This window comes from Anguilla rostrata, chromosome 9, assembly GCF_018555375.3.
Source record: "Anguilla rostrata isolate EN2019 chromosome 9, ASM1855537v3, whole genome shotgun sequence".
In the NCBI taxonomy this organism is placed as follows: Eukaryota; Metazoa; Chordata; class Actinopteri; order Anguilliformes; family Anguillidae; genus Anguilla; species Anguilla rostrata.
The window spans coordinates 11,917,877-11,931,303 of NC_057941.1; the positions used below are offsets into that span (position 1 = coordinate 11,917,877).

General features: G+C 38.6%; 2 protein-coding genes across 4 annotated transcripts; one reads left to right on the forward strand and one right to left on the reverse strand.

The window, feature by feature from the left end:
* Nucleotides 1-2,750: 2,750 nt before the first annotated feature.
* Nucleotides 2,751-7,183, forward strand: LOC135262953 (serpin H1-like). 2 transcript variants are annotated; one of them, XM_064350420.1, is made up of 6 exons: nt 2,752-3,235; nt 3,638-3,964; nt 4,055-4,663; nt 5,451-5,549; nt 6,131-6,363; nt 6,509-7,183. In XM_064350420.1, exons 3-6 carry the CDS (start codon nt 4,081-4,083, stop codon nt 6,806-6,808), a joined length of 1,215 nt encoding a protein of 404 aa, XP_064206490.1. In that variant the 5' UTR covers nt 2,752-3,235; nt 3,638-3,964; nt 4,055-4,080; the 3' UTR covers nt 6,809-7,183. The 2 variants fall into 2 exon arrangements, with proteins under 2 accessions (XP_064206491.1, XP_064206490.1); XM_064350421.1 differs by lacking the exon at nt 3,638-3,964 and having other exon boundaries at nt 2,751-3,235.
* Nucleotides 7,184-7,358: 175 nt separating this feature from the next.
* igbp1 (immunoglobulin (CD79A) binding protein 1) lies at nt 7,359-12,240 on the reverse strand. Of its 2 annotated transcripts, none has more exons than XM_064350423.1 (6): nt 12,009-12,240; nt 9,782-10,090; nt 9,405-9,600; nt 9,180-9,259; nt 8,971-9,080; nt 7,359-8,766 (listed from the first exon to the last, which is right to left on the reverse strand). In XM_064350423.1, the coding sequence occupies exons 1-6, from the start codon at nt 12,173-12,175 to the stop codon at nt 8,618-8,620; spliced, it is 1,011 nt and encodes a 336-aa protein (XP_064206493.1). In that variant the 5' UTR covers nt 12,176-12,240; the 3' UTR covers nt 7,359-8,617. The 2 variants fall into 2 exon arrangements, with proteins under 2 accessions (XP_064206493.1, XP_064206492.1); XM_064350422.1 differs by having other exon boundaries at nt 11,986-12,238.
* Between the last annotated feature and the right edge of the window lie 1,187 nt (nt 12,241-13,427).

Consider the following 13,427-nt stretch of genomic DNA (forward strand, 5'->3'; position numbering starts at 1 on the left):
TGATGACTCATTAAATGTTATATTTACTCAGTCTGCATTAGCTATTATTCAAGTGCATAAATTCAGATAACTTTAGTAAATGGAGGTGAGTGGTGGGTCTCTGTTTATGAATGCAGGGAATGTCTGGACTGGAATCAAGTCCATTAACGAATGTGAAATTTGATCATTCCTAACTTGATTTTCAGAGCTTCCAGTATATTCCATTATATAGGTGATAATTTAAGTAGTAGGTGTTTCAGAAGTCAGGGGTTCCATGCTGCTGTTCAGTCCTGTGAGACGTATATGTTCATTGGACCAGTTACGGAGAGATTTAAAGGTGCTGTCCAACCGGTATTGGCAGGTGATAGTACCAACACTGTATGTCTATGATAAATATAAGATTTGATGTTTTATAAATACACTGACCACAGCAACTAAATCAATCATGCATCAACTCAGGAAGGAGTGCTCTTCTCAGATTTCATACTAACTTCTGCTCTCAATTATTTAATCAGCCTAATGATTTAGCCTGTGACAGTTTCCTTCCATTCATTTCATCCATTTTTTGATAAGCCCAAACATTAAAAAAAAAAACTAAAAAAAAAAAAATCAATAGAACATAATGGCCATTTTTCTATTCATTGAATTGAATTTTAATGAGTTTCTTGAATTGACTGCAAAGGAATTGATCCCAAAAAGGAGTGGGGAATTGGAGAGACCAAATGCGACTGAGCAGGATACTTTAAACTATCCACCTGGGCGGAATAACCACTAAGTCTCGTTAGAGGCAAAACGATAGGGGAAAAGTTGACGAAAAGAAAAACAATACTCCTATGGGAGACTATAACAAAGAAAATGCTTTAATAACCCGAGTAGCCTACAGGGTGAAGAAACTAAGGCTTAAGGAGTATTGAGTATACTAAAACAAAACAAGTCTGAATAGATTGGTGAACGGGAGAACTTTGAGAGCAGCCCTGCGCAGAGGACTGTCAAAAGAACCACAAGAGAGTTGTAGAAATTTGTAAAGATATTGGTGCTAATTTAGTAGCCCCCAACTTCAAAATTCAGTTCCGCAGTAACTCTTCGCGTAAATCAGAGGACGCAGAAGAAGGACTGATCTACTACTGAACAAAATAACTGAACCTATTACCGAACTGACCAAGTTACCAGCTTCGTGTAACGCAAGTTGACACAGAAGCAAAGCTTATCGGTTTGCTAGGGGTTTAAATAGAAAGCCAACAGGTGCAAATTGTAAAAAGAGATTTGCACGCGTATAATTCAATCAAGGAAATGAAGGACACTAAATAGCCGTAATAATTGAAGAAAAGGAGCATACAAAACCAATGGCCGTAATAAATGAAAGAATGACGCAAGTAGAAAATAAATGGTGTTATCACCCAAAACCATGGCATGTTCGTGTAGTAAACACATTAAGAGAAACATTTACTGCATGTAACTACTGGTGTGAAACTTTTTTTTTATTTTTAAAAGTGAACAGATGGATTGGTGGATTATTCATGTGAGAAATGAATATGGAATTCTGACTTTCCTAATATTTATATATTTAAATTAGATATTTCCACCTCTGCCTATCTCAAAAGAACGGAGCAATAACATTTGTGGGAATATTTCTGAAAAACTGTTTTTGAACAAGTTAAGAAAAAATCTGTTCCGGAAGTAATTTTCGGGTAGAAGGCATTGATTTTATTTACAATAAATCAAATGATACATAATATTAAGCAGTCATCTGTACTTTTTATTTACAATGTACAATTTAGTATGGTTTTCTCAGTGAATTTTAGCAGTAATTGTTTGCTAGGTGACCATAAATAAATAAATAAATAAACAAGTCCCCGTCTGTTTAAATGTAACAGTTGTTACGATTATCCCGCTTCTGAGTTGATAATTCAACTCTAACAGTGTTAATTCGGCTCTTAACTGATAACATTTGGTAACCACTTTCGAATGTTGCACCAAATGGTACTGTTAAGTGAAATGAACACTGTTGGAGTTGAATTGACACTAGGCATTTTACTGTGTATAACAAACAACGTACTTTTTTGTTGTTATATGTTTACAGAATGCCATCAAAAGAGAAAACGAAGGCTTGGTGCCCAGGGACGTAATGGAGATTCAGATTTCAGATTTTAGAGACTAGAGACGCTTGATGGTGTTAAAAGGACAGAGTGTAGCATAGTGGGTAAGGAACTGGACTTGTAACCGAAAGGTTGTAGATTCGATTCCCGTGTAGGACACTGCCGTTGTACCCTTGAGCAAGGTACTTAACCGAAATTGCTTCAGTATATATCCAGCTGTATAAATGACAATAAGAGCGTCTGCTAAATGCCTGTAATGTAATGAAAACCGTCTTCCAGTAGTGAGCTTCGGGAGACCTTAGGCATCTTAAATGGTTTTATTTTGTTGAAGACATTAATTGTACTCATCATTGTTTAACTTAAAAAAGAAACAGTCACTCCGGTCACGGTATTTATAATAAGCCTACACATAAAATCGGTATGTATAGTAGGCTGTTTGTTTTGGAAAAACTTGTCTGGATGTAAGAAAACAAACAAAAGCAGTTTTCCTCATCGATATGGGCGTTACTACATCTCACTTCAATGCCATGTCAAAGCTGTTTTAAGTTTTTTTAAAAATGCTCATTTAATATTTTCTGAGTAGCTAAATGAGAAAAATAAATAAAATTTAAAAAACTACATTTATAGCTATGATATCAATAGAAAGGGTCGTTCGCTTGGCGATTTAAACGTGCGAATTGCAAATGATGCAATACCGTTGTAATCATAATCAGAATTTTAGAATGAGAATAGCCGTCCTGCCGACGTGGCATATCAGCACGCAACATCTGTAGCCTACACTAGCCTACATACACTCTGCATTGCCAGAGTCGGTTTTAGAAACATTAAAACTTTATTTAGGCTAGTTTAAAGATATTGACATGTGCATGTACCTAAAATTACTACTTTGTTATAATGTTATCGGATGATGCAATATGTACGATCTGTTACAACTTTTCTCTGTAATGCCTGTCTGATGAATATTACTTAAGTTAGATGATACATGGGAGGCGATTCTCTGAAACCCGCTCGAATTTCAAAGGCAGTTGTGAACGAAGTTTCGGGGGGGGGCTTCTGGAAGTTTCTGTGCGCAACAGTATAAATCAGCTGAAAAGAAATCTGGGACATCCGAAGAAAGGGGACCGAGAGGAACGGCAAGAACTTCACCTACGACAAAAAAGGTAACTTTGCAACTGCATTTTATGTTTCGTGTTGTGGCTGTTTTAGGTTATTCTACAAAAGGGCATATTTCTGATATGGAAAATAATTATCCAACCGTAGGCCTACTTGTTTTTTCTTGCATATAATGAGGTCATCATTTTAGATGTACGAAATCGCCTGGAAGTAAGAACGTACGCTAATACTTGTAGGCGTATTAACAATTATCTTACATGGAAATACTTGCTCCACAGTCCGTCGTAGACCTCGGCAACTAACTACAACGCATGTGCCGTGGTCTGCAAAGGATTTAATGAGTGGCATTTCAGTAGATTCAGCAAAAAATGCAAAAAGAAAGAAAGAAAGAAAAATAAAACACTTTGTCACATGCAAACATGTTTTACATGTAAAATTGTTTCTTTCAGAATGGACCGCACAGAGACTTACATCGCATTGAAAAGATTGCATTGCATGAAGTGGATAAAATGGAAATGAGAAATTTAATGAGACATTTTCAACTCAATACTATCTGCAGTATCTAATGATTGAAAAGGGCTATTCCCAGTAAAAACCTAAATCGATTTAATTAATACATTTAGTAGCCTTAGTAATGTAAATTCTTGATATATTTGAGTTCACGTGAAGGGACTGTTTTATGTTGAATTAAACATTACAAACACTGTAGGTACTGCAGGGAAATACAGTATTGAATTAAAGATGAATCTACTGCAAGAACAAAAAATGCAAAATTGGTAAGAAATTTTAAAATATACATAGCATTTTCAATGCGGTCGCACTAAACAGTATATTCATTATAATTGTGTGTGTGTGTTTGCTTGCAGTCAGAAAGTGCCCACTGCAAGAAGCCATGGCTCTCAGCGTAGCAGTAGTAGCTGCTCTTTTCTGCATAGTGGTTGCAGAGCCTCTGTCCAAGAAAGACCCATCTGCCATGTTATCAGAGAGCACCAACAACCTGGGCCTCAGCCTGTATCACACCATGGTTAAGGACAAGTCTCTGAAATCACAGAATGTGCTCTTCTCCCCTCTTGTGCTGACCTCGTCTCTCGGTGTCATGAGTCTGGGTGCCAGGCAGAGCACAGCCAGTCAGGTGAAGTCTCTCCTCAATGTGCCGCTGCATGAAGACAAGCTCCACCGGTCCATGTCGGAGCTACTGGGTGACGTCAGTAAGGAGGCTGCCGGTGACACCACCTGGAAGATCGGCAGCAGCTTTTACGGGCCGGCCTGGGCCAAGTTAACCAGGGACTTCACTGAGAAGAGCAAGGCACACTACGGACACGACCACAACAAAATCAACTTCAGGGACAAAAGAAATGCCCTCTTAGAAATTAACAACTGGGCAGCCTTGAAGACTGGGGGAAAACTGCCTGAGATAATTAAAGATTTGCCTGAGTCTGAAGGAGCCATGTTTGTCAATACCATGTACTTCAAACGTAAGTAAAATAGAAACATATTGAAAGTGCTGTTAAAAATTGAGTTTCCCCAGTGGTTAATGTAATTTAGTTTTTTTGGAAATAAGCAGATACTCTTATCCAGAGCAACTTACACAGATTATATTTTTACATAATGTGCTTTTATACAGCTGCATATTTAGTGAAGCAATTCAGGTTTGTTGCTCAGTACAACAGCATCACACTGAATGGGAGTCAAGCCCAAAGCCTTTGAGTTATATGCCCACTTCTGTATGCATTATACTTAAGCAATAACAAACGAGAGAGAGAGATAGGGCTGTTATACTGTATAACAACATGGCTGTGATTTGGTCTTTTAGGTATAACAACACAATCCCCAGTGTGGTATTGCTTTTATACCACGGTTCTGCTAGCCTATAAACTATTTATCAAGTAATGATTGAGACAACAGATTATGCTTTTGTTGTTTCTGCTCCACCAACAAATATAGTTAATTCAGGATTCCATTAAAATATCATTTTTCTCAACAATGTATCAGTAAGAATATGAACAAAGCGGAACAATACACCACAGTAAAAAGTTCCACTGTTGTTGCACTGTATATCAGCACTCGTGGAACAGCACTTGTCCAATGAAATTATTCATCCGGAACTAACTGTTGCGTAATAAACATTGTGAACAAGGTTTAGTCTCAGTTCATTTTATATTATGCTTAATAATTGGTTTTGATCATTAATGATTTTCATCTTATTTATCAGTGTCATTTATTGTACTGATGTTAACTGGACCTAAATGTTTATTTTTACAGCCCACTGGGGTGAGGCCTTTAGCCACAACATGGTGGATAAACGGGGTTTCATGATGTCTCGGACTCGGACCGTATCTGTGCCAATGATGCATCGCACAGGTGGGGAACTTAGAGGTTCTTGAGCGGAACGTTAGTTGTCTATGCTCATGGCAGGGAAAATAGTTCAAATGACAGTAGTGTACACAATTAAATAATACCATGATGTTCTCATCATGGAGCATAAAACGTGACAAAGATTTATAGGGAAAAGACGTCCTTTGCATTTGTGCCTGAATTGCTCATACACTTCATATACTTTTCAGCTACCAATTATTTTGTGTTTTAATAATGTAAGAGCTGCAATTCCTACATGGCTCACCAGCTATGGATGTAAATATCCTTAAATTAAAACTGACTGTTGGCACTGTCACCTCATATTCACTGTGTCATTTCAAATCCCAAATTTGGTGGACTAAAATAACAGTCCAAATAACAAAAATTGTGTCACTCTCCAAATATTTATGGACAACACTGAAGGGCAAACCAACCCCTCATCTTTAAAACTCTGTGTTTCCTTGAACACTTTATTTGTAGTTTTTTGGTGGTTAGGGTAAGGAATAGTTGGGGTACCATCACATACATATGTAATAATGCTTTTCATGGATATTGCACTTCATACTGATTCATTTTCTGTCCGCTAGGTTTTTACAAGTATTACGAAGATGAAGCCAATCAGTTGCAGATAGTTGAGATGCCGCTGGGTCAGAATCAAAGCAGTTTGATCATCATAATGCCTTTTCACGTGGAGCCGCTGGACAGGCTGGAGAACATGCTGACTGCTGAAAATCTCCGCCGGTGGTCAGAACAGCTGCAGGAAGTAGCCGTGGCTGTGTCACTGCCAAAAATAGACCTTGATGTCAAACACGAGCTCCAGGTGAGTGCTGGATTTCTGGCCACATTTTCAGTTTCCAAATCAAGTTCATTTTAATTTGCGTTTCACTTTCATACGTACACAGAACTAAAATGCATTGAGCACTGGTAAGTGGGGGGGAAGTTAACTTGCAATTCTTTACCCACAGAAACACCTGCAGCAGCTGGGTTTAGTGGAGGCTGTCGACAAATCCAAGGCAGATTTTTCAGGAATCACAGGGAAGAAAGACCTGCATATCTCAAATTTCCTTCACGCCACAGCATTCGAGATAACTACTGGAGGCAATCCCTTTGATGAGAATGTTTTTGGCCGAGAGGAGCTGAAGACTCCCAAGCTTTTCTACGCTGACCATCCTTTCATTTTCCTTGTTCAGGACAAGAAAACCAATTCCATTCTTCTAATTGGTAGACTTCTAAAACCAAATGATGGAAGGCATGATGAGCTATGAGGAACACTCAATTATTTAGAATGGTATACATTTCTATTTCATTCATTTAAATGTCGAGATATATAAATATACATTCAGGCTTCCAAAGGATTAAGTGTTAAGATGAGTACCTCTGTTAAAATGTATAAAGTCCAATATGTTCAAGTTTCCAGCCCCACTGTCACAAAGTTTGTTACAAGTATGATTATTACAATTAAATGCCTGTCTGGTCTCTGTCAGTTTTTAATTCCTATGTCACAACCTCAGTCAGTACCATATTCTGTCTTTTTTTGTTGTTCACTCAGCCTTATTATTGGGATTATGTTTTGTACTCCAATTTTTGCATTTTTAGCTTAAAAATTATTTTTGCAAAATAAAGCAGACTTTTTTCATAGACCCTGCTTAGGGTTTCATTTGCGGGGATTACACACAAGGCATGTTACCACAAATCTCAAATGATGTGCATTAGAATGTATCAATACTTTTTTTTTTTTTTTACCTAAAGTGACATCAAAACTGAAATAAAATGATAAATGATTCCAGATGCGTAATGATTAGGTAAGCAATAAGCCACATTTGGGTAACCTCTTTAATGCACAAAACAATGTAAAATACATGTTGTAAAATGCACAAAAATAAACTCAAATATGTACCAGCAAAAGAAAACAGATCATACATATTTATATTATACAAGCAGAATCTCTTCATAAAAGAAAGTTGTGTCTCTTTTTTGGCTCAGAGGCATCCATCACACGAAGCTATGAATCCATTTAAGGCCTCTTGATATAAAGGGAAATGTTAAAGATTCAAAGTGTTACTGTATCACATCACTTTCTTAGCCTGATCCCTCAAGACCGTTCACTTGAAGCTAATTGGGTTGACCAGCTTCGATGCTCAGAAGTAGGCTTTGTTAACCATGATTATATTTGATTTCATTAAGTTGTCAAAATGAGAATACAATGCTTTATCATATCTAAGGGGTAAGAGAACTGCCTCATGGACATTTTGAAGAGGCCGTAAAAGATAAAACTGGGATACCCGCGCCAACTTTTTATGACAACGTTGCAACTTACATGAGTAAATTCAATGAATCTATTCACAATAAACTGGTAAAAACTAAACATGGATTTAACCAAGAGAAGGGAATATCCACATCACAAGTAAATGCCTTAACAGATGGAGTCAATTTCTCCCAAGTAGCGAAACTATAACATATCCTTATATCCTGCACGGCAGTACACTTTGACTTCTTGTGTTGACACATTCAGCAGAGCCAAGTTTATCCGCTATATTTTGGCAACACGAATGGCGGTACTGATATTTACAAAATAAATGTATTTCTCAACTGCCCAGCTTCAAAATGGAGTACACCAGGGATCAGATAAAGGGGAAATTTAGAAGAAAAACCATAGGGTCTTTGAAGTTGTCTTCATCAAGCACAAGAATAATACGTCTTTGAAATGCAAAGGGATTGAAAACATGGGATTTTCCAACAAATGTATAATCGGCCAAGTGTCAAAAGACTGATCTTCAGGAAAACAGGACATACCAACCTTGACTAACCCCTGCCACTTTCAAGAACAAATACCCAGTATTTTACATTCCCAATATTGTATTACAGCCAAAGAAGTAATATCAAGTAAGCAGACACAGGGGAATTTTGTCTAATCTAAGGTAAAACAGCATCATTAATACAGGTTGTTGCCACATTTCACCACAGGCAACTCTTGACCGGTGTATTCAAAATTATTTATTTTGCGTGTCTTGGAATTCTTGAAACCATTGTGAATACTGTGCATCTGAAAGATGGCGTTTTGAACAGGACAGGCATCAGCCCATGTTTTTGCGGTTGCCGTAGCCTCTTCGGTGGGTGTCTTTCCAGTTGTCCCAGTCGCGAGCTTTCTGCAAAGCCTCCTCATCGTCATTCTCAATCTGTCGCTCTTTCTCTTCCTTCTCCCGCTCCTCATTGTCAATTTCAGCTGAAAGAGGACAGAGGTGTTAAGGGTACCCCACAATGGGTTTGACCGACCCCAGGCTGTAAAAAACTCTCCCTCTAGGATATTACTGCACTTTGATCCCCAAAGGTAGCACTTGTGTTTGATTGCAAGTTGCTCCAGATAAGAGCATTTGCTAAATGGCTGTAAAGTAAAACCGCTTGCACACCAGAAGCAGATTTATCCTACCTGCACTGCGTGGGATTCCCTGATCAGGGAGCATTCCATGCTTCCTGTGCTGGTCATACCAGTCATCCACTGTCATAGTTGGGAGGCTGGGATAGCCAGCACCAAACACTCTAAAGACAATAAAAATTACATGTTAGCATTCCAATTACAGTGTTTTTTTTTTTCCCCAGCAGCCAATCAAAATGTTATAATGTATTGCACTTGCATACCTAGCCTGAACAGCATCCTTAGTGAGAATGAAGGGCTTCATTGGAGGCCTCTGCTGGGACTGTGATGGTTTGGCTGGATTCTAACCATTTAAAAAGAAAAATGTTTTAGTAAGGATGGGGGGGGGGGCTAAATCAAATCAGTGTACGCTAGGTCCTACCCATCCCGTACTAAAGACAATAACCCCAACCATTTTACATTTAAAGCAAGATTTTAAAGACATGTACCTGTTTAAATGCATCCATTCTCTTCAAAATCTGAATTTCCTGGTCAATGCTCTCAATTTCTTCCAAAGCAATGACAATCCATTTTCTGACATTGAGGAGGTAGAAGTCCCGAACCATTTCATCCTCAGCTTTCCCACTTTCTACCACAGACCTGATTTCTGTCAGCTTGGCTTCTGTGTCTTTCTTATGTTTGTATCTGAGGGGGGAAATAATATTGTGGAAAACCTTCAGTGGATGCTTGTGTGTACAGAAAAATATGTACTTAGAGCACTGGTGAAATGTCGTAATTATTATAGCTAACGTTATAATTATTAACTATGCATTTATATTTACGAAAACTACATAAGAGTTTAAGTCACAACAGAAAAAAAATTAACCTTTCAATTTTTGCTTGTCTCTGCGTTGCCATGGCAATCAAATCTGGAGGGTTGAAAGATGGTGTTGGACCATTCTCTGCTTCCTCCGGTGTGTCGGCAGAACTGTCGTTTGTTTTGGGAAGTTCAAAACTCATCATTCCGTATTCTTTGCATCTTTTCAAGAAGTCCAAAAAGTAAACCCTTGCACTCTGGACCTGCTCCAGCCGCTTTGCCAAATTCACTTGCTTCATTGTAAGGGCTCCGAGAAGTGCAGGTAGCATCAGGTACTTCAGATCTGCAGTTGCAATTTCTTCCAGTTCTTCATTTCGGCTGTTAAATCAAGCACGTAACGGACGTAACCAATAGGAAAACAAGTCGTAAGCTGCCTAGATATCTACGTATGTTACAATGTATTACGCGTACACACATCAGTAGCCATTTACCTAGAAATCGCAGCATCACTGTATTATAGGCAACGTTAGCTTAGCCATGTCGCTAAAATCACACCTAAATGAATACTTACGTTACATGATAATTACAAACTAAGCAATCACCTAGTTGAATACTTTGCCTGCAAATGCTAGAATGATCTATGAAGCAATTTATAAATCACTTCATGTCGGCCAGTGGTTTACCGTTAGCTAGCTAAGTAATTAGATAACGTTGTCGTAAAATTTCTTCTTAGCTACCGTTAAAAACCCCTGACTTGTTTTCAGCCTGGACAGATGTAACTGCAAGTGAAATCTTGCATCCTTTTCGACGCAAGCAATGCCGGAATCGCTGTCCTAAAATGTATTCTAACTGTGAAGAGTACCTGACACGTTAACATGTGTTACCACGGCGGCAAAATTATATCGAGATACGAATGATTTAAATGCGGTCACTGCATTTAGATCAAACCTACCATGTATTAAAAAAATATATAAATAAAACACTCGTCAGTCACCCGCTTAATCTGATTCATAGCGTTTAAACAAATATAGCGATGGAACCCCTCAAAAGAAACTGTAGGCTACAAGTGACGTTTAAATATAGACCCACTAGTGTGACTTTCGCAACTCTGGGACTAAACTGGCCCACTGTTTAATCAGTAAACCTCAAAATTATCTTAAAAATACAGTGAGCACTAGAGGCTTAGTTAAGTATTTTAGTAGCTATCATTTTTGTTGCCAACTTGAGTATACTTGATGTACTAAAGGTTGCTAAGAAGTTCAAATATATCAGCCCAAGTATACTTTCCTGAATTGTATAATAGTTCAAAAGTCAACAAAGTACACTTTATTATTTTTAGAAAGTATGCCATAGCCCTGTGCTTATAAAACCTTGTAGGGTCAACCTTGTCAAAGTTCCCTTTCACCTAAAATTGGTTATTCAAGTATTACAACTATCATATGATACGGAGCACATCCCAACACCACTCCATAAAATGCAGGGGAAAATCTATAGTTAGTACATAAGAAAACTGAAGTGAGCCTCAGCCATGTTTATGGGTTGCCACGGGCAAAGATGTTATTACTGAGTAATCATTGACATGGAAATAGGACAGCATCTTATTCCATAACTGCCCTGGTACCAGAAGAAGAACATCAAACAACACTTAATGTATTCATGTCTCTTTGTATATAAGGTTACCAATATTTTAATGTCCAATTCTAAATCATTTGGAACTGCTCAGGTGTCTGAGCCATTTGTACTGGTCAGGATGGACCTTATGGGGAAATGGACGGTAACTTCAAGAGGCAATATGTGCATATGTGACCGACTGCAAAAAGTGGGCAGAGGCATCCACTAAAGTCTAAGCAGGCGAGGATGTAGCATAATGCATTTTGGAATTCACACTGACTGATGAGGGGAATTCAGCAATAAGGTGTAGCCTAGAGTTTTTCTTTTGTTCTGTAGGGGGTTGCAGCGATATGGTTTAAAACTTTCGCGCTATGATGCCATTATAAACGTTCTTGACATAATTGTGCCACCGAGGTAACACATTTCTACGCTTGCGGGTCGGGCTAACGTTAGCTAGCTACCAGCTATTCTAAATGTTGTTGTGAGCTAGCTGGCAACCTGCCTCTAAACAACTAAATTACCGCAAGATACGCTTGTAACGTTACCAACTGGCTAAGCTTACAAGTATCCACTGCGCCACAAGTGCTTACTGTTAGTACTGTAATAGTATTAGTACGTTAGCTCGTAGCTAACAAAGTGTGTAGCTTATGTTAGCTAGCTACCTGAACAAGTCGAGCTGGGTTACCATTCGCGTTGCTTCCTCCAAATGCATAATCCCACGCTTGACTTTAACCTGTATTTGATTGGATCCAGTTGGTTCGTTTGTGCTGTCCACATCATCGAATAGCTTCCATCCACGATCCAATAAGTCAGAAAGTTTCGGCAATTCTGACTCAGACATTTGAGCCTCATTTGAGCCAACTGCAGCTGCCATTTTATTTATTCCTACGTGCTGTTGTTGTCAATAAGATATGACTACTCTCACTCTCCGTATATTCCGGTGACGCACTTCCTGTATTCAGAATATTTCGCCAAAGTGGCTTATGGGAAAGTAGTTTACAGTGTGTGGGCATATGCGGGCTGTTTTGTGCTTTAATGAGAGAACTGGGGAATTAAATAGCTGCATGAAGCTGTGTTGATGGGCCTGAAGTCTTCCCCCCAGTGAAATGTAGCCTACTAAACTGACCAGACTTTGTGAATATGCACAGACCCACGTCCTCTATGAAAATATGTCGGTTTGCAACCGAGGACAGCGTCAAACTATATATTCTTTCACGAAACAAGGCAATGAAACTTTTATGAAACTAATTTGTAAAACCCCAATGTCACGTACGAAGTGCTACATTTGACTTTCAGTTTAGTTTCTCTAACTTTTAATTATCAATCAGTAGTCATGTATCAAGACTACCACAAGGTGGCACTGCTACATTCATGTTCTACCCGTGTCCGTGTGGGTTTCCTCCGGGTACTCCAGTTTCCTCCCAGAGCCCAAAGACATGCAAGTAGGCAAACTGCAGACTCAAAATTGCCCGTGGGTATGAGTGTGTGAGTGAATGGTGTGTGTGCCCTGCAATAGATTGGCGGCCTGCCCAGGGTGTTTTCCTCCTAATGGGTGCTGGGATAAGCTCCAGCACCCCTGAAAGCCTGCCCAGGAAAAGCAGGTTTAGATAATGGATGGAAGGATGAATCCACCTTCATTGGCATTGTTTTGATTATTGAAGTTACAGTAGTTGTTGCATGCATGGAAGCTTGGCACTTTGGCATTTATTTGAAAAACAACTGTAAAGACAACAAAGTAGCAGGAGCTATAATTCAGTTAATGATCAAATAGTTCTAGCTCATGGGGGGATTGTTATTGTTATTGACTTATCAATAATAGCACTATTAAGGAAAGTATTACATTTTTAGTGCTGTTTGTTGGCTACAGGTATGTACTGAAATCACTGCATGAAAGATATTTTTGCTGCAACAATTATTGCACCACTTGCCTACAGTTCACTGGTAAACTGAGCCATATACATTCCTTATAATAATACAGGTAGAGCTATGCTATTTTTCACTGAGAAGTGTCCTATGGAATAACACTCTGGTCAGAAAAAATATGCTAGTCGAGTTTACTTCTCAGGGTGTATTGTAAAAGTTTTAGCATTAATTAGCAGTTTAC

Bases quoted from the DNA above. Each gene is read 5' to 3' on its own strand.
- LOC135262953 (XM_064350421.1), top strand. From the start codon at position 4,081: ATGGCTCTCAGCGTAGCAGTAGTAGCTGCTCTTTTCTGCATAGTGGTT. The intron at 4,664-5,450 runs GTAAGTAAAATA...TTATTTTTACAG, and splicing joins CAATACCATGTACTTCAAAC to CCCACTGGGGTGAGGCCTTT. The intron at 6,364-6,508 runs GTGAGTGCTGGA...CTTTACCCACAG, and splicing joins ATGTCAAACACGAGCTCCAG to AAACACCTGCAGCAGCTGGG.
- igbp1 (XM_064350422.1), bottom strand. From the start codon at position 12,197: ATGGCAGCTGCAGTTGGCTCAAATGAGGCTCAAATGTCTGAGTCAGAA. The intron at 9,081-9,179 runs GTATGCAAGTGC...TATTGTCTTTAG, and splicing joins AAGGATGCTGTTCAGGCTAG to AGTGTTTGGTGCTGGCTATC. The intron at 8,767-8,970 runs GTAGGATAAATC...GTCCTCTTTCAG, and splicing joins GGGAATCCCACGCAGTGCAG to CTGAAATTGACAATGAGGAG.